The 23,824-nt window shown below is 41.3% G+C and overlaps 1 protein-coding gene across 1 annotated transcript; it reads left to right on the forward strand.

The window, feature by feature from the left end:
• The first annotated feature begins 163 nt into the window (after positions 1–163).
• LOC108358641 (myb-like protein X) lies at positions 164–23,428 on the forward strand. Its single transcript, XM_017610079.1, has 5 exons — positions 164–805; positions 3,884–4,241; positions 17,987–22,116; positions 22,182–22,874; positions 23,421–23,428. Exons 3-5 carry the CDS (start codon positions 17,991–17,993, stop codon positions 23,426–23,428), a joined length of 4,827 nt encoding a protein of 1,608 aa, XP_017465568.1. The 5' UTR covers positions 164–805; positions 3,884–4,241; positions 17,987–17,990.
• Positions 23,429–23,824: the final 396 nt, after the last annotated feature.

Genomic DNA, 23,824 nt, shown 5'->3' on the forward strand with positions numbered 1-23,824 from the left:
CAAGCCAGTGATCACAGAGAACGCCATTGCATTTGCCATGCGTACATGAGCATGGCACCTCCTCTGTATGTGTGCGTGATTTCCTCTCTCTGAACGCAACTTTGTGCCTTAGTGGTGGTGCAGCTGCGCTCGCCCGTTTGGCATGCAAACAAAATTTAGTATTAAATTGAAAATCTCGTTGGTATGTTGTGTGCGCACGGTTGGAATTTTTCGGATTTCCACTTATTGGCGCCCCCACCCGCCCCGCTTAACACCAACGCCAGCGCAGTGCGGTTACAACCAACGACGAACTAACCAAACGGTCGGCCAGGCAGTCAACCAGCAACAACGGGCCACCCACCCACGGCGGGAGTTGGGTGTATTTAGGAGAAGATTGTTCAGTGTCCCGTATTTCGTGTAGTGAGTGTAGCTGCAACAGCTTGCAGTATTAGGACGACATTAAAAACGCTATTAACTTTTAGTTGAATTAAAAGTAACGAGAAAAATTGCAAAAAAAAAAAACGTGAATTACAGAAGTGCTTTGCATGCGTATGGAAATGAAGTGAAAAATAAGCAAATTGCGAGTGCGAGTGCTAACAAATAAAGCGGACAGGAGTGCGCGTTGACTGGACAGTAGTGGTGCCGCAGTGTTGCAGTAGTAAGACAAAGCGTGTGGGGCAGATTACTCGTAAAACAAAGGACTAAGCACAGCTAGTGCGAGTAAATTACAGAAAATAAATAAATACATACATACATACATAAATCGTAGGCAAATTAGTAAAGTGAGTGAAAGCACTGGCGTACCTATAAGTGAAAAAAAAACAAAGTTTGTATAAAAATCCACCAAATAATTGAAAAAATTTAAGTGAAGAAAAAGTGAAGACGCTAATGTGAAGAAAAATTTCCAGTCAAACGTGCGACGAGCGGAAGTAGGCAGGGGGTGGAAAAAGCATTGTGGCGCACAAAGTGTAGTTAGTGTAGAGTAGGTATGCTGTATAGCCTGTCGTTTGTTGAGGGGGTGCGGGCGGCGGGAAATGAACGAGTGGCAATCGCACTGTGCGATGCGAGCGCTGGACGCACATCCATACAAACATACGGAGACACTCGCTTGCATGCATACCATAAAACACACATACACAGATACATATGTATGTGTTGAATATATGTATGTGCATACAATCTTGTTGAATAAATGAAATGTGCGACCATAGCGCACACACACGCACACGAAGGCAAGGGCGCGCTTGAAAGTATGTATGCATTAGCACAAAAAGCCAACATACTTACATACATACATAAATACGTACATATGTATACATGCATATTTACTACTGTACAAACGCGCGCACATACAACGAGTGTTGCCGCTGCTGCATGCCGTGCAACAACAGAAATGAATGTAATAAAAAATAAAATAGTGGCAGACGAGTTGGGCCATAAAAGCGGCTGAAATTACTGGCTGCCTTACTGACTGATTGACTGCCTGACTGCTGCTGTGGACGTATGTACATATGTGGTACATATTGTATGTATGTTTGTAAGCTACTATGTATATGCAGAAAAAGCGCTTACGGCTAGCAGCGTAAAAAATAGCAAAAACAACAATGAGAATCTTATTGGACAAAGAGCGCAGCATAGCAGATTCGTATATACATATATTCTCCATTACAACTCAATAGATTTACTACTTTTTGCCATGACTTTCCTTGCATATAATTAAAATTTGCAATTTCATGTCTGCTGAAGTTTAAATAGAAGTATGTAATTTGTCAAACATTATGTGCGATTTATAATTTTCTCAAACGCGCCCACTTTTTAATGAGTTTCTTGCCACCCGCTTTCAGCTCGCCTCCACGTCGCAGGGCACAAATGCATAGTAGTAGCGCTCACACACATATGTACGCGTTCATCCAAAAGGAGAGAGCGCACAAACACGCGCGCACATGCAAGTATGTGTAGAGTGCGGTCGTTGGCGCATACAGCAATGCTCCTCCAGTTAACGCAACTTATTTTTTTTAATTTTAAAATTTTTTTCTGTGTGCGCTTAACTTTTTTCGGCTACTAAATCTATTGTTTTACGACGCTTTATACGCTTTTGTGTGTTTTTTCCCCTACATTTTACTCTACATACGCTTCATCATCAGTTTCGTGTATCAGCACTTCTCTGTGTATCTACAAATTTTCTTGTTGAACGAAAAAAACTATACACAGTGCCAATTAGATTACTGCTGAGAGCATTTTTATTGCCACAGCGCCACGCTCTCACACACGCACATACTATACGTGTACAGCGTGCGCTTGTATGCGTGTGTATCTGTGTGGGGCATCTGCTCGCTTGTGAAAGGGTGGGTGGGCGCGCACGGCAGCAAGTAGCAGACAGCAGGCCAATGCTGCCCAGTCAGTTTATAAAATATAGCGAGCTCGTGCGCTCTCTCACCTGTTTTTATGCACAGCTGTCACTTGGCTAGTAGACAGCGTTGCCGTTTTGCTTGAAAATAAGCAAAATTTATTAACTTTTTCCTGCCTGTTAAAATGCTAAATTTTTCTTCGTTTTGCAAAATTTTTTTTTATAAAAATAGTCAACAGAGATTATTTTCCTCAAACGTTCATAGTCAGAAGAGTTACCATTTCAATAAAATTTTCAATTTTATTTTAGGAAGGCGCCCAATCCAGGGTCGTCGCATTTTCAAACCTCCGAGTGTGCTTCTGCCATGAAATCGCTTCTCATAAAAACCATTTGCCGTTAGGATAGGACGTAGAACTCATTTGTGTGACAAGATCAAAACGCACATTATGGATAACATGATACCAAACTGGTTTTATGCATGCGTCCAAAAAACTAGTGAAAGGGCAGCTAACTATTATATTACATATTATTATTAAAATTTTAAAAGCCTAAAAGAATGTGTAATTGTTTTCAAATTGTCCAAATCCTTACTTTTGACGACAAAAGTGGGCCTTATATTGCCTCCACTTACTTTTTATTTCTATAAACTATTAACCAAGCTTGGTAAAAATGCCCAAATACGGCTTTATTCAAACTAGTACTTATGTATATCCAAGCATTTATCGTTTTATTAAGGCCCGTTAAATAAGTTGCTTAATTTTAACAGAATTTGGTAAATTTTTTGAACGATTTTGGTAAATTTTATTTTTGGGCAGCGGCAACACTGCTAGTAGAGTGCCATTATAGCTGTCAGTGAAACTGTGGCTACGATACATGGTATTTATGTGCCTTGGCTACGATAAAGTTTGACATTTACATTTTAAAATCACGCTCACGAAAAGTCAAATCTACACGCACACTACCAAACGAGATTCAGTCTTGCTCTTGGCACTCTCTGCTTCGGCAGGAAATGTTCGACATTAATGCTCAGTTGCTTCCTGCTCTTGCTCTTCTTCCATCTCCGCTCACGACGCGTACATCTTCATTTGTTTATTTACGTTGCAGCATTGCCAGCTTGCAGTGCTCCTTTTTTATCTGTGTAGGTGTAAATGCGCAAGTTTTTGTGTGTTTGCATGTGTGTGTTCACGCGCAACTTGATTACGTCTATTAGTTAACTATCCGTAAAATAATAAAACTGGTAGTAGTAAATTAAATTAAATTTTTATATTTTTAATTGAAAGTCACTTTTAATTAATAAATCATGGTAACCTCAGCTGGCAAAGGCGCAGAAAAGGCATCGTAGTGACAGCAGCTCCATTAACGGTTATTAAATGTTGATGTGCATGTGTCAAGTGTAAAACTCAATTGATTTGCATTAAGTTAAGTAAATACATACTTGTCAATTAAAATAATTGAGTAGTGTGGAAGCAAAAAATTATTAAAAAGTGTAAAATTACTACGTACATACATACATAAGTACGAAAATGTGAAAATTAAAAAATTCTGCTGCAATAAAAGGCCGCTTTAAAAAAGCCTGAAGCCATTTGGGGACGTTAAAATTTGGAAAAATGTGTCGATAATCATAAGAAAGTAAAAAAAAAACTAAAAAAATTTAAATTGTCTCTGTTGCAAAAAAATAAAACTAAAACGGCGTGCATCACAAAAGTGTCAACGAGTAAATTCACTCAGTTAATTCTACATTTAAACTAAGATGCAATTAAATTATTCGATTGCTGTAAGAATCACCGGCTCTTCTGCCGCAACTCATCGAATGTGTCACTAAATTCCCGTAATTTGAATTTGTTTACACACAAACCAACAAATGTCAGTTGGATAGAGAAGAACAAGCATTAATCAGCTGTTTGCAAGCGCAAAAGTAAGTCGATTTACAAAAAAGCACTTAAGTATAGGTAGTATGTATATTATTAAAACTTATAAAAAGAGGCAAAGAAAAAGAAAATCGCGGACTCTCTTTTACGCGTTTCGTACGTTATTTCATTTCTATGTTTGAAATGGTTTTGTAACATAAACATCAAAAAAAGTCTTATATTACGGCTTCTTTCATTTACCTAAACTAAGCTTTCAGTGCACTGATGGGCGAGATCTGAATTTGAGTGGGCGTTCTGGCTAGAATATCCAGCTCTCTGCTACAGTATAAGTCACTAACTCTCGGAGCTTCAGAACCATATCTTCTCCGTCTCCACTCCCTGACGAATCCATATGTTGCAAACATTTTCAAAAACGAAATTCGTATTCGACCAACCTGATCGCTTAGAGAAAAGACGGTACAAAGGATGGCGCTAATCCGTATCAGTAGTGCCTTGCGGACAACACGCACATCGGCCATGTTATGTTCTGAATCAATTCATTTAATGTGCCGCAAACGTTGCCTTAAGGCTACAAGAACTAAAAAGTTGGAAAGAATAACGTCCACAGGGATAACAAGTATAGAATTATGGTCAGAATGGCATATAAATTCGATCTACACTGATAGATCCAAACTTGATAACAAGGTAGACGGAGTAGTATAAGCTGAGCAACTAGGGTTGGCGTCCTTTTTCTGCCTCCCAGACCTCTGTAGTGTCTTTCAAGCCAAAATAGCGGCTATGCAAGAAGCTGCTGATTGTATACGTCACATAGCTGTCACAACAAATATAATTTAAATCTACTCCGAAAGTTAAGCTGCTATAAATACACTTGATTCCGTCATGATAAATTCACATACGGTAGCGAATTGCCGAAAATCCTTCAATGTCATAGCAGATCAGTTCGCTTTGCATCTGGTATAGGTACCAGGACATTGTGATATAACAGGAAACGAGAAAGCAGGCGAGCTTGCAATACAGTGTACTTCTGCGCCACTTTGACTGTCCTGAAAGAGGTTTGACATGCCGCTCGCTTCCTCAAAGCTCAGAATTAGGGAATTTTCCCAAAATAGGAATACTCTTGTTTATCTCACTCAGCTAAACTAACGTGAGCAGAGTGCCCACAACGACTTCTGCATGAGCTGCTTTGATAAAAAAATAGCACGAAACTATTAGGCATTTACTATGTGAATGTCCTGAACTAAGGAGGAGGCTACACAAATTTTTGGGCAAAGTTGAGCATAAAGCAGCTGCTCAGATTCGATGGCTCTACGGATAGGTTCGGCGAAAGTAGTGGTTTTCGAGATCCCCGTGGTATTACAAAGGGACCATTTGCAAACTAAATGTGCTGGCAAGTTGATCAGCAACCACGTGAACCAGTTCAGGTACATATCTTATCCGCTTGAAAGCTGAGCGATAAAGCATTAAGTCGCATTGCATTACAACTTTCAAGCCATGTTATGCAGTAAAACTCGAGAGTAAAAAATTTTTAAATCAATTGACTGAGATTCCCTTCAAAAGTGAATAGCTTTGCAATCTACTTTGAAAAACAATAACGGACATCTCACTATGCTACCGATCAAAAGAGGGCGCGTTTCTAACGACAAAGGCTAGTTAGGTTAGGGAACACTGGTTGGGAAAGAAGAGTCTCACATAGGTTGAAATATGTTGGCGTTCAACTAAGTCGCCCCATAATTTTTTATTCGACTACTTGCTGGATTAATTAATTGGAGGTCAATTGCATACCGGCGGTCTGGAGATCTGTTTCCGTTGTCTTTATTCCAAAAGCCGGTAAGGCTTCACATACAAATGCAAAGGGTCTCAGACCTATATGCCTTTCCTCCTTTGTGCTTAAAACCCAGAGAGGATAATTAGTAATTACCCATCTGTCACCATTGACAGTCGACTACGGTCTAACAATCGACATGCCTAACAGAAGGGCACGTCCACAGAGACTGCGCCGCACAGCATGGTAAGCTTTATTGAAAAGTCTTTCAGTTACAAAGACTATTGTCTTGTAGCCTTTCTAGACATTAACAGAGCTTTTAACAACATAAATTCAGAGGCCACAACACAGACTTTGAGGGGTCTGGAGGTGTACGATTCTCTGGTGGAGTTTATAAGGCAGGTGCTCTTGTGCAGGGTGATCATGGCACACATCGTTGAGAACTGGGCTTGAAAATATGTGACAGGGGCACACCGCAGGGTGGTGTGCTCTTGCCACTCTTTTGGAACTAAACCGCGAAGTCCATCTTGTGGGAGACTAAATCGGTAAGCGCCAAGATTGTCGCTCATGCGGAAAATTACCGCAAACTCTATGCGACTTGATGCAGAGGCCTCTTAGCGATGCATCAAGATTGTCCACGCGTTGTGGCCTCTGCGTTAATTCGGAAAAAGTGGAACTATTTCACTTCACGGGAAGACATCGCTACTGACTCCGCCGGAGCTAAATGGGCGACTTCTAAGCTTTACGAATAAGGGGAAATTCTTATGCGTCATTCTCGACAGAAAACTGAACTGGATTATGTTTCCAGCGTTATGAGAATGCGTCCTTGGCACGTCCATTGGTAACAAATGGGAGTTGAGACCGAATGGATTCTCCTTTATGGAATTATATCATAGTGGTCTGCCTTTGACAAGGCCTCTATTCTTAATCTACTCAGCAAAGTACTGAGGACTAGCATAATCTGCAACAGCGGAGCAATCCGGAAAACACCAAATGATGCTTTAAATGTCTTCTTGGATCTTATGCCACTAGATCTAGCGGATCAGCAGATGGTATTTCTTGCTGCACTTGGGATAAGAGAGACATGAGAAAGTAAATCGGGGTTGCAGGATCACTCCTGTATTCTTAAAAAATATAGCTTTCATCCGGAGTATACAGACCGTTGTGTAGAAAATAATAATAATAATAGATTGGCGCTTACACATATGTTAGTGTTTGGCCGAGCTTCTCCTCCGACTTGTGGCTTGCGACTTGATGTTGTCACACAAAGCGGAGGGACCTACAGTTGTACGCCGACTCCGAACGGCGATTGTATTTTTATGAGAGCTGTTTTTCATGGCAGAAATACACTCGGAGGTTTTCCGTTGCCTGCCGAGGGGCGACCGCTGTTAAGAAAAAACCTTTTTTCTAAATTTTTTTGCGATAGTACGCCCTTCGCCAACTGCAAGCTGCTTTTAAGAGAATTTATCTATAATTGCGGGAACGAGAGTTGGATGCAAACTACGACCTGTCGAATCCGAAATCCTAGGCAAACTTGGCCTAGGTGAAATTGAAAAAGGTCTCAAAGATTATATTCTCTAAAGAGGTAGGATATATATCACACAATTGGTGCTCTAACAGGCAACTGTGTTATAAATAGGTAAACAGGCTGAGCAGCTCCGACTGCCTTACCACAGATGCTGCAGAAGTTGCAAAAACTAAGAGGAGGAGGCGACCGTTTTGCATCTCCTCTGTAACTGTCCGGTATTATAGAGTAGCACATTGCGCTTTCTGGGGTCTCCTTTCTTTAGTGACCATAGGGTGCCTGACCAGTTTCGTCAAGGATTGAAAATTATTCAGCAAGGCGTAGTTCTGATATCACAAAGGGCCATCAACTGGTGGCCTATGTGTGTCCATGCGTAGCAGTGGCAGCAACACCGAGCTACCTACTTGCCAGATTTGCAAATAGCACTTCCTAAGGTATACATATGTAAAACATTACCTCTTTGAGCGTCATGCTCTATGTATTACATATTTTCCTAGAAATTATTTCATACGTTTAATAAATGTTTGCAATTCTCAACCTGCATTAACTATTGTTGATACCATTTACACTATACAAAGATAAACTGCAATAAAAGCATGCGCCTTCGCAGTTAAGTATTGGTTAGATCTCCTCCCTGAAACTTCAAGTCAAAGCAGCTACTTTTTTATGCTCTAAAGGATTCTCACCGGCATTAATAAGTGCATTATTTATTAGAAAGTTTTCCCCTGTCTTGAGCCATATCCTGAGTGCGTTAGATCAACGGCCACTCTGCTGTTCAACTCCCCATAGTATGTGAATAGCTTTAATTCTATAATCTGCTCCACTTGCTAGCGCAACAATGCTAAATAAAGTACAAAAAAGGTGCTCCAATTCTTCTCCCACCATGACTTCCTATTTCATTCATTACACCTCGATTAGATTACCGCCTCGTATAAACTCAGTGACGTGGTGCCCATTTTGCCCACCCACTTCACAGCTACATATACAACTTCTAAACCCTAACACTGAAAACAAAACGTTTTTTTTTTAATATTATTTTTGTTGTTATCCTCATATTCAGTTTACTCTTGTGTAGTACGCCGGCTTGTTTTTTTTTGTTTGTTTACAGGTGGATCGCGTGTGTTGATTTTCGATTTACTACTTAGCTTCATTATCTGCTCACAAATTTTCTATTTACGATAATAATGCAAACCACAACAACGTAAAAATATCTAAAAAAGGAACTGGGTATTTATTTATTAAAGCAATGCACACAACAACAAAGAAAAAAACGAACAAAACGAACGAAAAAATAACAAATGTGTTGTAAAGTAAGATTAAATCAAAGTAAATTATTTATTCTCGTTGATTTTTTAATTGAAAAGTAAACAGCACCGCAAGGTCGTTTTAAATGCTTGGCGGCTAAGTGAAGGGGTTTTTGATTATGCCGCTTTGTTCTAATTGCTTTTGGCATTGTTGTTGTTGTTTTGACTGTTGATTTTTATTAGAGTACTAGTATTTTGTAGCCGTCGGTAGATTTATGTTATCTGTGCGCTATCTGTGCGGCGCTTTTCTTGATTTACTTATTTGTTTTTCGTTTTTCGTTTTTTTGTTTTAATTTGTATTTGCCTGGTGTGAAATATTTTTTGCAAACCACTCATACCCGCACGGTTTCAAACGGTTAGTGAAGGCAGCCGGAAGGAAGAAACCATTGTTAGTCATGAAAAATTACATACATATATTTCTAAGTAAAGGCCCTTATGCAGTCCTCAAGAGAAATCGCAAGAAATATTTTTAATTTTTTTCTGTTGCTGGGAAAAATACTTTGCGGTTTGCGAACATTTTTTACCTAAAGGTATTGGCCCAATGCAGGCTTGCTTTGCTTGCCTCGCTTTGAGAACTGTCAAAAGTTAGTTGGAATATACTAAAATGTATGAAGGCTGGCCAAATGGCAGCTTTGCTTTACTTGCTTTAAGCGCCTCAAAGATTCAAATAGGCAAATGTTTTATTTGAAAGCGTTTCGTAGGCTTTTGACAAAAAGGTATGTTCCCGTTCTAAATCATTTCAAACAAACTGCTGCATACTTTTATGTACAAAAATTTTTTTACGTAATTAAAAAAAATATATATAATATAAGTTATTCAAAGTTTAATAAAAATGATTATATGTTTCCATATTTATATTTAACATATCGCTGGCTGAAAAGTTGCTGAGTCCATTTTTACAAATTTTACAGGAACTTTGAATACAACATTTTGCGTGTTTAAAGCAAAGCAAAACTCCATACGAATCAAAAGGATTCGATCTTTATTAAAAGATTTCGTATTATTTTGGCCTTATCGGATTTTCGGGGCCTCTTCTGGACTTAGAAAATTTGCCTTTCATTGAATATAAATAAGAAAAAATAAAACAAGTACATTAATCCTTAATTTCTCTTGCTAGCTAGAGATATTTATGATGTCAAACTACTGGTCAGTCGTCTCTTGAAGAATTGGATTTTTTTTTTGTTTTTAATAAATGTACCTATGTATAATTATCATTCCTTTGAAATGCATTCAAATTCGCATCAATTTAAAAATAAATCTGAAAAGATTGTTTGTATTTTTTTTTTAGTTTTCTGGAATTTTGTGGGAGAATTATTCTTAGTGTAAGGGAACAGACCTTAATTTTTTAACTACACAGCTGGTAGCTTTGACAGCGTTCCAAGCCGTCATTTGGCCAAACGAGTTTTTGAAGTAAATCAAAGCAAATTAAAGTAAGTAAGGCGTGCAAAGCAAGCCTGCATTGGGCCAGCGCCTTAAGAGTTGCATACTGATATAAAAAAATTTGATAGAAGAAAATTTCTTTTCCATTTCTTGTACGTCATTTTATACATTGTTTTTTGTTTTTTCTTTAGAGCTGCAGACAGGCCTTAAGATAGGAAAGTAAAAAAAAGTTCCTAATTCATTATGTTCATCACTGAAGGTCCCTAATTTATTTACTTCACTCGCCTTTTTAATAGACAAAACGAGTGGCATTAACACTTCTGTATGCCCATGGGGCTACTTGTTGAAAACAATTAAAGGTCATTCTGTGCAGGGGACCTCTAGATAGGAGTGTATTTCTCTGTAGAGAAATTATGCCTGCAATTGCCGCTTTCACATTCCAGTCCGGAAGTTAAATACTAGTAGCAGGTAGTCTTCTTTGCAGAAGACAAACGAAGACGCCTCATTGAAGTAAGCCTAGCGGCTAAACAAGGCGCAGTAATGCCCAAGGACTTCAAAAATCAACAGTTTCCCTGCCCTTTTCAAATCCAGAAACCGAGTTAATTACTTTTATACCATTCCATAGCTAGTGAATTACTATGCTCAGGAATTCTTTTCCCTCGTCACGAAGTCACTTTACTTTCTCCAAACAATTGGAATCACTTTTGGCCCGCCGATTTATGTATGTTTCTGTATTATATTGACTACTTAAGGGATTTGAGTTCAAAAAACGTCGATGAATTTTTTTGATTCATCAATAAATCTAGATAACTGGCTTCTATTTAGGAAAACTACGGGCAATACGCTAAAAAAAAAAAATGCATCAGGACGATGCTATTTAGCCATGAACGTGAAACTTACAAGTATCTATTTTACATCAGTAATCATCTTATCTAAATGATTATTTTCATTGAAATATTTTTCGTTGTTACATTGAAACTAAAAAGAACAAAAGACTATACAGGTGTCAGGTGCAATCCTGTATTCCTCGGACTAAAACTAGTAAAACTGTAAAAAAATTAAAATTCGCTCAGAGCGAGAGAGTAACACTGAAAATTACGTGATCGATTTCTATTAAAATATTGTGACTTCTGACAACTTCAACATAGCCTCAAATTTTTAGGCTGTAAATTGTTTTGCTTATTTTGTATGTAAACTTACTCAGTTCACACATGTAAATAGCAAAAATACTTTCAAATTCATTAGAATCCATGCATTATCAGAGCGCACTTTTCTTTTGTTTACAATTTGGTTGTCAAACACACTACAGCTGATCGTTTGGACACATTTACCAACAAAAAATCTTCGGAGAGAGAGAACCTTATTTAATCTCCTTTTTGTAATCTCAATTGTGAGAGAACCGAGGGCGGGATCGATTTCCAGTAAAATCTGACTAATTCTGACTAGTCTGGACTCGTACGGGATCGCAACTAAAATGTTTACAAGGAGCTTACCTACCAGTCCATGTGCGGTTCAACGCCGACCAGATTAACCCAACCTAACCTTACAAAGAGCTTAAGAATGCTTTATCTCTCGGTTGGAACAAAGATGTTTAAATTTTAAGTTTAGCGAGTATATTTTTTATGACAGAAATGCACACAGCACATAGTGTGGAGAACGATTTTTTTTGTGATAAAAACCAATATCTCGAGAACGAGAGCAGTTAGTGAAATAAATGTAACACAAGCTGCAATCGAAGCTAATGAGCGGAACTCAAAAATAGCGAGCACAGAAATGTTGAATCGAAGTGGGCTATATTCTAAACCTTTGAGATAGAGAATTCAGGAAAAATAGTCTCGTTGGATAAAAAATTACCCTGACCTTTAAAGTAACCTCCAAAAATATAAGGTTTTAATATATATATATATTTTTTTGATGTGAGAACAGTATGCAGTGCGTCTATTAAAAAGTTTTAAAAACATAGTTTGGCTGTTCTTGTGTCAATGAATCCATTTCCATGAACCAAAGAACGCATTAAAAAAATCAAAAACTTTACTTTTGAAGGTCGGTTTTAAGGTCAAGCGGATTTTTCATTCAGTCAGACTTTTTAAAAAGTACTGTTTTCAAGTCAAAAATATACAAAAGAATTAAAACCTTTTATTTTTGAAGAACATTTTAAAGGTAAAGGTAAATTGTTAATCGAACGATAAGTATTTGTTCTCGTTCTCGTGATATTTGATTTTGTCACAAACAATTTTAATTTTCTATGTGGGAACTTCCTCTATTTGATATATCGTTTGTTATGGAAACAGAATAGATCGGCTTGTAGAATTTGAACAAAAGTTTAGCTTTTAATGGCAAAAGCCATAAAGAAGTTGTCACTGACTTCTGTGAAAAAGTTATTCCATAAGCCGGTTGAGAATCGCTCATACATACATATTTATGTATGAAGCTTTAGAAATATATGAAAATATTGCATACTTTTAGGCCACATCTTTGATAATCAAGCAAATTAGCAAATATAGTATGAAATTAACTGCAAATTGGGGTAGGAGTTTATTCCGACAAAATTTGAATTCTTCAAAGGGCTAAAAGCTTCGTAACTGTGCTGTGCAAAAGGACAGAAAAACTTCCCAGATTCATATCCTTTAATTGCTCAATTACCATCAACCAACGTCTGCCACCAGACAACAGACATAACTGTCACCCGAAGCGATAGTTCAGCGCCAAATTCACACCTACACACATCGCCCACCACAACAACTCGTCTCATCGGTCATTATGCGAACACCCGAAGCGTAACTATCAACACCTGTGTCACATCCGTTGTCAGGTGAAATTATTTACAAGAAAAGTGCAAAGGCAAAGCGTAAAATGTAAGCCATGGAGAAAGTAGCAAAATGGGTTGAATAAGGGAGCAGACGGACGGAAGGAGCATAAAGAAGCGCTGACTATACTACACTACTTCCTGTCTACCCGCCACAAGCGACTTGTTTCTCTACCACTTACTCCCCAAGCACTTAACCCATCCTCTGCACGCACACACAACCACACGCGTCATATGTCGCGTCTCTACGGGCCGTTGACGTGCAATTGTAGCTGACGACTGGCGCTCGAGTGTGCCGTAGTAACCATAATTCATGACAGGAATTGCGAATATAGTGGGACATAGCGCCGGTTTGTTGCTGTTGTTTTCGGCTGTCAGCGCAACATATGACGTGTGTCGCCGCGCAGAGACTTAAATCCTTCTTTGCCGTCGCTCGGGGCGCTTACAAACAAACAAAGAAACACACAATAACTACCAGCGCAACGCTTGCGAGGTGAGCGTAAGTGAGTGTGGATTTCCGGTGACATTATGCGATGGCTGACATGGAACATCCGTTGGATGTGTGTGTGTGTGTGTGTGTGTGGTGCTGAAGGATGAAGGAGGTGGCAGCATAAATGGGCAAACAGTCAGTGAGTTATGTATTTGTTTGCTATAATTGTCTTTGTTGTTGTTGCAGTTGAAAATGAAAAAAGCAGCTAGCAACTGCTCCGGCTGCCATAATTCCATAGCTATCTATGTAGATGATGGCTGGTGTACACTGCGGCATGCATAGTGCCCCGACTCCGCCAGTTACAAACCGGACATCGCTGTGCTGTTGCAAAGCGGAAGCGTTGGCGGATGAACGCACACGCACACAGGCCAAGGCACAAGAACAAGCACGCAAAGTACTCGTATCATACTTACTTAGTGCACTGCTTACATGTCACACACACACGCACGCCCCTACGCACTCATACGCTTGCATCATTTGCTGGCTGCTGTATTGTTGCCTTTATTTGCATGCCACCAACAAGCAAATAGCCTAGCAAACAAAGAACAAACAAACAAACAAACAAATACACACAGACGAACACAAAAGTGTGGCGCATTCATGTTGCCACTTACACCAGCTACAAATATGTATATGTATATTTATGCACCTACTGAATTCCACACGCACTGTGGCTGCTGCTGTTGTTGTTATTGTTGTTTGCTGCGGACGCAGGCATTGTTGCTCTGTTTTATTTATTTTTTCTTCTCCGTTTTTTTTTGGTATTTTTTGTTTACATGGCGTTGGCTTTTTCGCGCTTCGTTCGGTTATGCGTTGCTGCATTGCTGCCGGGCAACCAGCCAGCAGCCATATGTCCGCCTTCAACTCCTCTTGCCGCATGCCACACACACTTTTTTGGCACGCAACAACGCGCGTACAGCTTTTCATTGCATACTTACAGGCGTTATTTGCTGTTTTTCGCACAAACAGTCATTGAGTTTTCGCCCCGAACATGCACTTGTTGCTGTTGTAGTTGTAGTTGTGTGCCCTGCAAGTTTCGCGCACATGCATTTCCTCTTCCGTACGGTCATGTGCAATGTGCAGGTACAAATGTAGGGTTGCATGTACATATGTATGTATGTATGGTTGTGTGCGCTTGTATTTTTCGCGTGAAAAAGGGCGCGAAATGTCTTTTTGAATTGTTAACGACCCATTTTTTGCTGTTTCTGCTTCTGATTCTGATTCTGGTTTTAATTTTGCATTTATGCCTTTGAATGCATGTGCATACGAGTGCTTAAATAATAAAGTGGCAATTCAAAAAAGTAGGGGATTTTAATGTTAATTATTTTTTGAAGCGAGACTGTTGAGCAAAACTATTTCTACTGGTTTTATTCGTATTCGAATTTTTAATTCCGAATATGCGACAAGTCTTGGCATGTTCTATTTACTCGGAAAATCTAACAACTGTATTGCGTGTACTCATACTCAATAAGTAGTAACGAATCTTGTATACTCTGCATCGGTTTCAAAGAATCCCAAAAGCATTGTTGCAGAATACGCCGTCATAAAGCTTTGCACGAATGCCTGATTATGCTCAGACTATCGGATATCAGGTAGCCGCGCGTCGGCGGGATGAAGCTGGCATTTTCCCATAGGCTTGCTGCGAATGATCAAAAAGTGTCTCCAACTAAGAGCGGCAACAGGGCGAGGGTTTAGCTTAAAAAGGCCAACGATGTTCGGTGTCAAGACGAGTAGTCGTCTTACTTTAAGAGGGATTTAATCAGAATGAAACACGATAGCATGCTCTCTATGCATAAGAAATAGAAAATGCCTCGGAGTACGATGCCAATAGAGATCTGCATACATATATGTTTGAAAACCTTTTATGATTTTTTATGCTGACAAACGTAACTTTCTAGATGTTAGGACCTAGCCTTTGCCAAAGCGCTCTCTTGCGAAATTTTAACTGTGAGATGCAATAGCTCGATCTGAAGAATTACCTCTAGCGCCCCCGTTGGGCATGTGTGCATAGCCTCCGTGATGCAAACCCACACCAAACGTTGAATAACAAAAGGCAAAGAGAGTGTCGGTCTTTGCTAGACTCTCAGGGATTAGTAAACTTTGTGATAAGAGCTATCGGGTGTGAAGTAAATAGCAATTCGTATTTGTGCATGTCTCCGAGCTTTTAACGATGCAAACTGAGCCTTCAAAGTGCTTAGACTATACAGATCTCGTCTCTCGTCTCGTCGTCTCCAATTTAAAATAGATTCTATGTCCACTCAGCCTCTACATTTGATGCAGAGTTTGTCATACCACCTAGTCTAGCTGGTAGGTCAGCTTTTAGTTAGTATTCCCGCATGAGGTCTGGTGCTCTGTAAGCTCTCCGTAGCGAATGTTGCAGATATACGGTTTCAATCCGTTACTTTACTAGTGAAAGTATACATTTCTCCGAAATTTTTCTTCGTGATATGCCTGAAGCTTTTGTTCCTTCGCTATGGTTATATAATTCCACAACAACGAAAATGGTTATATAATTCCTTCAGTCGACAGACCACAACTCAAGCCATAAACGCAAGCAAATGTTATACCCAAAAGAATTTTGCTCACCATTAACCTCATTCCTTGCCCATTATGAATTCTTTTCTTCAAAGCAACTACATAAATTACTTTGCTTAGCGCACAATGCGCCCATGCAAATATTTACAAAGCCTTTCAATTAACAACGCGAGCTCAGCGCGAATTCTTCAAAATCCATGTAACTAATTCAGGATTTTGTGCAGCGAAAACTCCTAACTGACTTGTCGGCACACAAACACGCTAAACTACATAAAAGCCAAAAAGTTGGAAGCACTACATGTTCCATATGCACACTTGCCACAAGTACTCGTATGTTCCCATTGTGAGCTCATAAAGCAGTCATTGTCTCCGCGCGACAGGCGAGCCAGCACTGTGCTTAGCTGCGAAGTTGTGCTGCGGGAGCGCATCGTGTTGCAAGGCGCTTGGAGTGGTGTTTTCTTTCAAATACTCGACACCCAACACACAGCAAAACGGAAAAAATTGCAGAGGACGCTGGCGCGCGCAAAAACAATGCCAAATGTGTTGTATAAAAAATAGTGCCGAGACCAAGCTCAGAAAAAAATATGCGAATGTGGGTGAAAGAGTACTTATATTAACAGCAGCAGGCACGAGCTCGGTGGCGATACATAGCAGGCAAGTTCCAAATCCGTCTAACAAGTGGATTAAGCGCGCGAAACATGTCACCAACAGTCGACAGTACTGCGATATCAGCGATACCAACAGCATCAGCGGGCGAACGCTGACAGCCGACAAGATGTGGGGAATGTGCGAAGTAAGCTATGCGAGTCTGTTCACGCCGCGTTAGCTTGCTTATGTGGCACACTCACATGTCACTTGTGGTTACTCGGTTGACAGTTTATGGACTGAAACGGTAAGCCACGAACCGCCAGAGCTCATGCTCATCGTATCCGACAGCCAAATGCAACTTGGTGGAGTGTTACTGACGCTTACAGCTTGTATGTGCCAACCAGCAACGCTGATAAGTACTCGCACTAGCCATCTTCCACACACTGCCACCATGGCAGTAATAACTCGTCCTAACGTACCTACTCATAAGTATGTTTGTTGTTCCACTTTTGCATTTTTTATGCCATTTTTTACGCTACTCAACATTCATTATCCGCACGGCCTGCACGCCAACGCTTCGTCTATTTTGCATGCAGCGTTGCATTTGTAGAACTACTCATGTAAGGACCGCGTTGAAGTATTGACATATGTTGATTTGCTGCCGTCACTTTTTCTCTGCGTTTTTTCGTCCTTTTTTCCCTCAATTTGCTACCAGGCTGTGCCAGTTTCGCCGTTGTCGTACGAATAGTTTCATGGCAAGCATTTACAATCTGCTTATTTTCAGACATTTGCCTGACAATCCTTTGCAACGTTCGTCATTTTATTTTTATTGTTATCGACTTTGTTGTTCTTGTTGTCGAATGTAGGGACTTAATTCACTAAGCATTCGTTAGGTTAACGAATCAGTGCCACTGGCGAGGTGAAGCGCATGAACAGCTCAACTCTGAATGGGTGTTGAGGAGACAATTACTGGCTGACATGTGTCGTTGAGGCGATTAGGCACAGATAGACGGTTGGATAGATGGACGGTTGGTTGGATGGGCAGGGAAGGAAGTGCGCAGTTGAGCGGACGCAGGAAAGAGCTTACGGTAGACCAAGCGTCGAGTGTGTGGGGGAAAAAATGCTCACAAATTGCTAAACCTCACTCGAGTATCTGTTCAAGAGCAGCGTCTTGTTGTTCTTCTCTTGCGATTTCCGTTGTCTTCTACGCTTTCGCTTGCTGTTTGGCACGTGTGAGCGCTTAACCTGTTAGTCCATTGACAGTAAGGACACCGAAAAACTATGACGAGAACTGAATAAAGTTTAATTGTCAGCACACTTAGGATTTGTCTCCTATTCATTTCCCTCCGATTTAGTTATTTTAAGCACTTTACTAATAACTACTTTTCTTTTTTCGTTTCAGGGGAATGGGACCTAAGAAGCGTCTCATCACTGCAGCTGCCGCCGCCGCCGCTGGTGTCACTTCCACTGAGCGTCAGCCACGTTCGTCTAACAACACAGCTGCAGCGATAAAGAAACAACGTCCCACTGCGGGCAAAGCACACAGTTCCCCAGCGGGTCGCAAACCGGCTGCTGCTAGTAATGTGACAGCTGTGAAACATAGTACTGCTGGTCGCACGCCTTCACCAGGTAAGAGGCAGCAAACAGCGGTTAACAAGGAACGTGAGAAGGAAAAGGATAAAGTGAAAGGGAAGGAAGAAAAGTTGGAGCAAGTGGAAGGTAAAGAGTTGGAAAAGGTAGTCGCAAAACAAACCGTTGTAGCGGAAGACGCTGAGATCCCGAAAAACAACGACGAGTGTTCGGAAAAGCTTAGTTTAGTATCAAAGCCCAAAGATCAAAGTAAACATTTCACGGATTCGATCAACGAGTCGACTCCCGCGCCCGCGACTAACCGCAAACCAACAAAACGCACACCCTCACGGGAGAATGTGAAAAAATCGAACACTTCCGAGACGAAAGAAAAGTCTTCCGGCAGCTCCAACAAGAAAATTGAATTGGAGAAGCACAAGGCGGATTCAGAACCGCCTACGAGCACTTCCGCCTCATCTTCCGTCGGTGGCAGTAAGCAGAAAGCCGAGGAACGCAAAGATGGCAAGACCAAAGCTATAAGTAAGATGCTTAAAAGTCTCGATATACAAATAACCGGTTTCGATAATATACTGCCAAGCGAAGAACGCATTCAAGATACGCTCAAGTCCTCTATTTCGGAGAATGTGAAAACAAAGTCACGCGCAGCTGCGGTCAAGGTGATAGCGAGTTTGAATCCGCCAAAGTCGAATATAGCGCGTATTAAAGCGCGACAGGAAGACGAGAGAAGGGAGAAAGAAAAGGAAAAGGAGAAGAGTAACGAAAGAGAAAAGGAGAAAGAAAAAGAGAAAAGTAACGAAAGGGAAAAGGAGAAAGAAAAAGAAAAAGAGAAGAGTGAGGAAAAGGAAAAGGAGAAAGTAAAGGATAAAGAGATAGAAAAAGATAAAGAAAAGGAGCCAGAAAAGGATAATCCTCCGTACAAGGAAACAGATAAAGAGCTTGAAACTTCATCGCATTCTAAAGAGGAGACAAGCGCACCAACAAAAGAATCTCGAGACTCACAAGAAGAAATCCAAAAATCAAAAGAATCTCCGACGAACTCTTGCAGTGAATTTGAGTCTTCGAAACGTAACGAATCTCAAGAGCCTCCCAGTGATACGACTACAAATCCTTTAGCCAAAATGGCGCCCAAGAAGAAGGTAACGGCCAAGCGTGCCAATAAAGCCGAAGCCAATCAGAAGAATAAAAAAGCGGCAGGACAAAAATCGAAGGATGATAGTTCTAAAATGCAAACGGCGGCTACAAAGCCCACAAATGCCGTCGAAGTAGGCACACCATTAAAGAAACGGCTACTCAAATCAAAACTTATAAAGAAAGATGACGAAGAGAAGAATAAAGAAGAAGCAATCACGCCAACTGGATATAAGTCAGACACACAGTGCAAAGCAGTGGAACCACCCGAGCCACCGGACAAGGGTGTCCAAGAAGAGAAGGCTGCAAAGACGCCTAAAAAGACGCCATCGCCGAAGAAAGTCAAGATGAACCCAAAGAACACGGACAAGTGCAATATCCAGGAACCTGAGGCGGCTGATGAACAGCCAGAATTTTTGGAAAAGGAAGAGACATTAAGAATAGTATTAGATGCCAATACAGAGGTAGTGCAAATGGATCTTGAAGAAATGCCGGTATGTGCAAAAGCTCCAAAAGAAGTGGAGCTCAAAAAGGAGAAGACGAATGAGGTGCAGCCAAAGGTGGAGGCTGATGCGAAACCGCAGTCGTTAAAGCAAGAAGAAGCGACAGAGAATGCCACGACCTCGGCCACAGCCTCACAACTGGTTGAGAAGAGGCAAACTTCGAATATTAAGCAGCGATTACAAAGCAAATACAAGGTGGCACCAATCAAGGCCAGCGCAGCTAAAATAGTTGGCAAAAAATCCAAATTTGCACAAAAGCTGGTGAGCGACAAGGTTGCCAAAACAGCATCAAAAGACATATATGACTTTAGATCAGGTTCTGAGGAAGAAGATAACATTAAAATGGTGTTGCCCACGTTGAAAAACCTACGCGAGTTTGCTGATGAAGAAAATAAAGCGAAGTCGGCCAAGGAAGCTTTAAAGAGCAAGCAAACGTGTGTCGTCGCAGATGAAAAGGAAGAAAAGAGCTCGGAAATGCTTGAAGAAAAAGATATACCAATCAAAAAGCCAATGGAAGGGCCTAAAAAGAACTTGGAATGCGCGGACGTTGAAGAAAAGGATGAGGACGTTGAAAATAAAGATGTTGTAGAAGGCGAAACTAAGAAGGATACAGAGCTGAACCCAAAGTCTGCCGCTAAAGCAAAGAAGATCCCCAAGCCGAAAGTGACGCGAAAAGTTTACAAGAAGAAACCATTAATTACGAAGAAAGTGCTTAAAGTAGTCAAAGGGAAATTATTGCAGAAGGCAACTAAACCGAAAGCCAAAACCACCAAAAAGGTGCAAAGGGAATCTTCAAGTGCCAGCAGTGATTCCGAAGATGAGAAAAAGTTGATTGATTTTGGCCCCAAACGACACCGCATGGCATCATTGAACGCGCTAGCCAAAGTGCAGTGTCTCTACGAGAACGAATCGCGCACGGCCTACGAGTTGGGCCTGTCCAAGGCGACTCAGTTGCCGCCGAAAATTCGTACTGTTGATGGCAGTGACGAGGAGAAGGACAAGGAAAAGGAAATCGATGAAAAAGTTAAAGTGACGAAAGAGAAGAAAACAGAAGACGCTGCAAAGGTGGAGGAGTTGCAAAAAGCAGAGTCCGAAGACGAACCACCGGAGGTGGAAACGAAGCGCGAACTGCGCTATGTGCCAGGCGGACGTGGGCTGGGTAAGCATTGGGAGTTCGAAGAGAGCGGCGACAGTGAGGACGAGGAAATCGACAAGATGAAGCTTAAGCGTAAGAAGCTACAGAAAAAGTTGGCAAACAAGAAAGAAAAAGAAGCAGAAAAGCTGAGAGAGAAGGAAAAGGAAAGAGAAAAGAAAGACGACGAGGCATCGGGTAGCAAGACTGGCAAGGCAAAAGAAGCCAAAGACGGCGCGAAAGAAAAAGTCCCTATCAAAGTAAAACGCAAGTACACGAAGATTAAGAAGCCACTCAAAAAGTTAGTTAAATTAAAAACTGAAAGCTCTGATGGTGGCGAAAACTCAGAGGCAAGCGATAAAGAAGACAAAACTCAAGAGAAGGAAAAGTCGAAAGCGCACAAAGCCAAGTTGGAGGCACGCAAGCCGCCAAAGAAGCGCAAGCGTATGCTGCGTGAGGAACTAATCGGCGATTATAAGGGCATTTTGGCACGCAAACGCATGGCTAGCCTGAATGCCAGCGCTATAGTAGCTGCCACATATGAGGTTGAGCGTCACCTGGACAAGAATTTGGCTTACGGCAGCTACGAGAGCTCCGATGGCGAAGAGAAAACATCCACACCAGCCAAGAAATCCAAGGATGTGGCAAAAGAGACCAAGAAAGCAGCTGCAGCCATGGCAGTAACCGAAGAGCCATCAGTTACAAAAGAGACCGTTGAAGCCACAACAAATACCACAGCTACAGCCAATAGTTCGAATGCGTCTACTGCAAGCGGTACAGCTAGGGAGTCGCGACCGCTGAATATAAACGAGGAGAGCAACGACTCAAAGTACTCGAAGGAAACCAAAGAGACCAACACAGACACAACAACTACGGCTGGTTTTCGTGACTCGGGTAGCACAAAGGACGCAAAGGACTCCAGTCGGCCTACCTCGTCGAGTGTGGTCATTGTTCAGGACACAGACGTCACCATAACGGGTGTATACGTCAACTCTACAACTGGCTCAAGTCAGGAGGCCTACTGCAAGATGCAATATCGCGTACAATCGAGCGTCACCGAGGAACGAGTGCTGCGTCCCAGTTCAGTGGACCCACCAAAGTCCTATACGCCATTGAGCGCGCTCTCGAGCATGCTGCCGCCGGGCGCAACATCAGGCGCAAGTGGAGGAATGGGCGAAGGTAAGTTATGGCGCATTTCTTTGTTCTTCTATATATAAATTACTAATTAAATGAACCCTTTCCAGCGCAAGGCTCACCCCCACCACTGCCACCGCCCACTGCAGTCAGCACCGCCCTGCCGGACGCGCTCAGCGCTGCTAGCATCTACCACGCCAACGACTTGGGTCTGCATCCGGAACATGGCGCACCGGAACATGGTCCGCCGCCACCCTCATACGCTGCCGCGGCCGCAGCCGCTGCTGCCGCCTACCATGCACATCACATGTCGCCAGCCGCCGCCGCGGTCGCTGCCGCCGGCATGCACGTACACCATCAACATCAGTATGCGCACGCACACGCGCATCAATATCCCCCAATGGGCAGTGAACACGGCATACATGGCGGACTGCCGTCACCACACACAGCCGCAGGCCCACCGCCGCCGCCGCCGCATCACTATCAAGCACCGCCACACTATGGGCCGCCGCCACCACCGCCGCCCACATCGAGCGTGGTGGGTGCGGGACGTTGTGAAGTTGTATCACCGCCGCCAACCTATCGTTCCAGCGTCTATGCGCCGCCAACTGGGCCGCCACAATCACAGGCGCCTAGTGGCCTGCTGCCACCGCCACATTCCTCGCTCTCAATGACAGCGGGTGGTGGCTCGAGCGCTTTCTGTGCGCCCAATCTACATCATCAGCAAGCACAGCATCAACATCACCAACAACAACAACAACATCATCAGCAGCAACAAGCAGGTCAACAACAGGACGCAAGTGGTGAGTCGATACAATCAATTTGCTACATTTTTATTAAATATTTATAAGGGAATGTGCGGTGGTGTATTTTATATACTACAAGTATTCTTGCCGATTCAGTGAGAAACTGAAAGTGCCGTTAGTATGATTTTATATACTCCATCAGCTAACATTAGATGTCCTCGGCCGCGTCTTGCCTGCTGTGTGGCGGCCCATTTCGGCTACCAATTAAATATTTAATTGGATTTCTAGTTGGTCGTGTTGCATATCCGTTGAGCTTAGTTCATTTAGGTTAGTTGTGCTGAGACTGGCCTCTAGCTGACCTGTTCATTAAACTTAAGTAAAAACCTTTTAACGCCCCGACGTAACGGTACACAAACAATCATGTTAATTTATTTCTTCCAAAAACAAGGGGACTAGAAAATGTGTTTTTTTTACATTTAATTTTAGTTAACCTTGAAAATTGTCCTTTTTTCGAATAATTTCAAAAGTGTTTAAAAAAGTTCATGAAAGCACTTCTGAACCATAATTCTCATATCTTAGAACTTGTTTCAATTTCATAAACAGATAATTAATTTTTTTTCGAATATGGCAACTCCATTAAATTTTTCTCTTAAAATTTGTTTAGTTCTAACATATATTTCGTCGATATCCGTACTTTAAAATGCCTTTTTAAATCAATTTATTCCAAAAATTTTAATTTTTAGACAGGCGGCAACCCTTTTAAAAATATATAAGTATATGTTAAAAATAATTTTTCGACTAAGTTTAATTAATTGATAACACTGTTACTGCGATTTTAATTTAATTATGTAGATAACGTGCATATGTGTTTTCTAGTTGGCAACCCTATTCGAAAATGTATCTTTCGAAAACTAGATATGTATGTATGCATTCAATTTTCTTACTAGTCGATTTAATATAAATATAGTATGTATGTGCTAGAATTTGCACATTTTGCCGCACCTGCC

The sequence above is a fragment of the Rhagoletis zephyria genome, unplaced genomic scaffold (assembly GCF_001687245.7).
Source record: "Rhagoletis zephyria isolate East Lansing unplaced genomic scaffold, Rhagoletis_zephyria_1.1 Rzeph_scaffold_00280, whole genome shotgun sequence".
Lineage (NCBI taxonomy): Eukaryota > Metazoa > Arthropoda > Insecta > Diptera > Tephritidae > Rhagoletis > Rhagoletis zephyria.